Source organism: Tupaia chinensis, unplaced genomic scaffold (assembly GCF_000334495.1).
Source record: "Tupaia chinensis unplaced genomic scaffold, TupChi_1.0 Scaffold000465_1, whole genome shotgun sequence".
NCBI lineage: Eukaryota > Metazoa > Chordata > Mammalia > Scandentia > Tupaiidae > Tupaia > Tupaia belangeri.
Window position 1 is genome coordinate 2,241,829 of NW_006159974.1, and position 2,313 is coordinate 2,244,141.

The 2,313-nt window shown below is 59.7% G+C and overlaps 1 protein-coding gene across 2 annotated transcripts in view; it reads right to left on the bottom strand.

Moving 5' to 3' along the window:
- Positions 1-2,313, bottom strand: part of TRIP6 (thyroid hormone receptor interactor 6) — a 5,272-nt gene that overhangs the window by 2,396 nt on the left and 563 nt on the right. The window contains exons 2-6 of one of the 2 annotated variants that reach the window (XM_006155682.3): positions 1,912-2,039; positions 1,655-1,780; positions 989-1,372; positions 632-725; positions 379-548 (exon numbers count right to left, since the gene is read on the bottom strand). In XM_006155682.3, the coding sequence (XP_006155744.1) occupies positions 379-548; positions 632-725; positions 989-1,372; positions 1,655-1,780; positions 1,912-2,039 (902 nt within the window). Of the gene's footprint in view, positions 1-378; positions 549-631; positions 771-988; positions 1,373-1,654; positions 1,781-1,911; positions 2,040-2,313 lie in introns of both variants that reach the window. The other variant, XM_006155681.3, reaches the window with a different exon arrangement.

A 2,313-nucleotide genomic window follows, 5' to 3' on the forward strand; every position in this document is an offset into this window, starting at 1 on the left:
CTTTCCCTTTGTGTTCGTCATTTTGGTTAATTACTGGAAGATGGCGGTTCTGGCCAAAAGTCTAATAGGGTCTTGATGCCATGATCCACTCCCAGATCTTGATCACACATGTGCCCAGGATACTCAGGGAGTTCTTTTGACATAAACATGGAACTTTCCCATGTGGTCAGCAGAGTGTTGTGTTTTGTGGCTGCACCATCATCTGGTCCCCGCCGACCCAGTACATATTAACTACTTAATTCCTCCCTGCTTGCACATCTGTTTGAGTTCCCCAGTTTGAGCCCTGTTCATTTTTTGGCGTGGACATCTAGTTTCCACTGTGAATGGAAGCCCTCCGTTTTCCACTGTCAACTCCAGACCCTAGCCCCAACCACTCACCACATAGCAGCTCTCGCAGTACGCTCTCCTCTCCACTGCGTAGAAATGCTGGCCCCGGAGCTGGGCCCGGCACGTGGAACACACAAAGCAGCCAACGTGGAAGACGCGGTCGAGGGCCACAACTCCCGCCCCATCCCCAACTACATCTTCTCCACAGCCGCCACACCGCCCTGGGGACAGGGAGGTACAGGATCAATCTGTGAACACCCTGGGAGCTGGACCATGCCACCTCCCACCCCACCTGTCAGCTTACCAAAGTACTCCCCACTGGGCGGGTGGTTCATATCATGCACCAGCTTCCTGGTCAGCCTCTCCAGCTCCTCTTCTGGGGGCTGGCTCAGGGGGACCTGGGAGGCGAGAACCGGGTTGGGTCCCACCTGTAATTCCTGATGCTGTAGAAATCCGAGGGCACCAGGTGATTCAATGCAGAGAACGTACCTAAGAACCTCCCAGCCCAGAAACCAGTGGCCAGCGCTGCCCCTGCCCTCTGTATTTCCTGACCTGTTCCACACCCACCCCGATTGTACTTTAAATCAGGACATTAACCCCCACCCCACTCGATCTGTGTCCAATTGTTCCAGGACCCAAAATCCCAGTGCCCGGGGCTTACCTGGGACACGTGCCCACCTCCTCTTCCTCTTCCTGAAGGGCCCGAGACCCCAGTAGGCTCTTCCTTACCCCCAGGCCCTGGCTCATGATGGTTCCTGTAGCCAGCCCCCCAGAATTCACCACGGCCTGGGAGAGGAAAGTGGGGACCCGAGAGGTGCCCAGAGGCCTGAGGGCCTCCCCGCCTTGGAGGGCCGCAGCCTCTCACTGGTTGTGCCACCTTCACTTGCACAGGGAAGGCAGGGCCAGCCGGGGTGCTGGCAGTAGCATAGGAGGCTGGAGTGGGGCCCCCATAGGGGGGTGCTGGGAGTGATGGTGTTGGAAGGCTCCCTCCATTTGGCTTCAGGGAACCCATGCGGTAAGCAGGAGGCTGAGGAGGCTCATAAGTCTAGGGAGAAACACAGGCAGAAGCAGTGGGCAAGGCCCATTCTGGGACCCACATTCGTGGAAACCCACCCCACCTGTGACCCCCAGAGAACCACTGACTTTTGACAAGGTCTGGTCCTCCAGGTCCCTAGCTAGTATGCTCCTGCAGCCCACGCTTCCTTCATGCCAGTACGTTCTCACGCACCATGAGGGCAGGTGGAGGTGGAGACTGGGCTGGGAATCCGGATTCAGAGAAGGGAGCAGGCTGGGGGTAGGGGGCACAGGGGCAGGACAGAGGGTGTACCTGTCTTTCTGGCCGCCGTGGGGCGTGACCACGACCCCCATCCAGCTCAGCCAGCATGCTGGTCAGCGAATCTATCTCAGCATCCAGACTTCCTGGGCGCAGGCCCGCCCTGTCTGCAGGGAACCCCTGGGAATGAATCAAAGCAGGAAAAAGCAGTCACAGAGTCTCTCCCACCCAGGATGCCCCCCTCAGGATGTCTGATGCCCACAACAGAGCCCAGAGGGCCCCACACACTCCAACCCCATCCCGGTTCTTACCTGTGAGCACTGGGGTGTTCCATGGGACCCCACCCAGGGCGGCCCCCGATCGTCCGGTACCCCTGGGGCTTGGTAACACTGCTCAGATGGGAGGGGGCAAAAGTTGACCCTGGGGTGGGACTGGAGTGCTGGGGTGAGGGAAGAGAGACCAAAGGTGGGAATGGCAGAGAAACAAGGGGTGCACACTCGTGGGGCTGCCCCAGGGCCCTTCCGCTCCTCCTGCCTCCGCACCCAGGATCCGGAGAGTAGGGCAGCAGGCAGGGAGAGCTGTGGGAAGACATGGGCGGCTGGTCCCAGCCGGCTTGGGGAAGAAGCGACAGGAAGCAAGCCAGGCGGGAGGCAAGAGCTGGAGGGCAGAGGTGAGCGGCAGGCAGCCCGTAGTGTCCCCGTCCGTCACCGCCC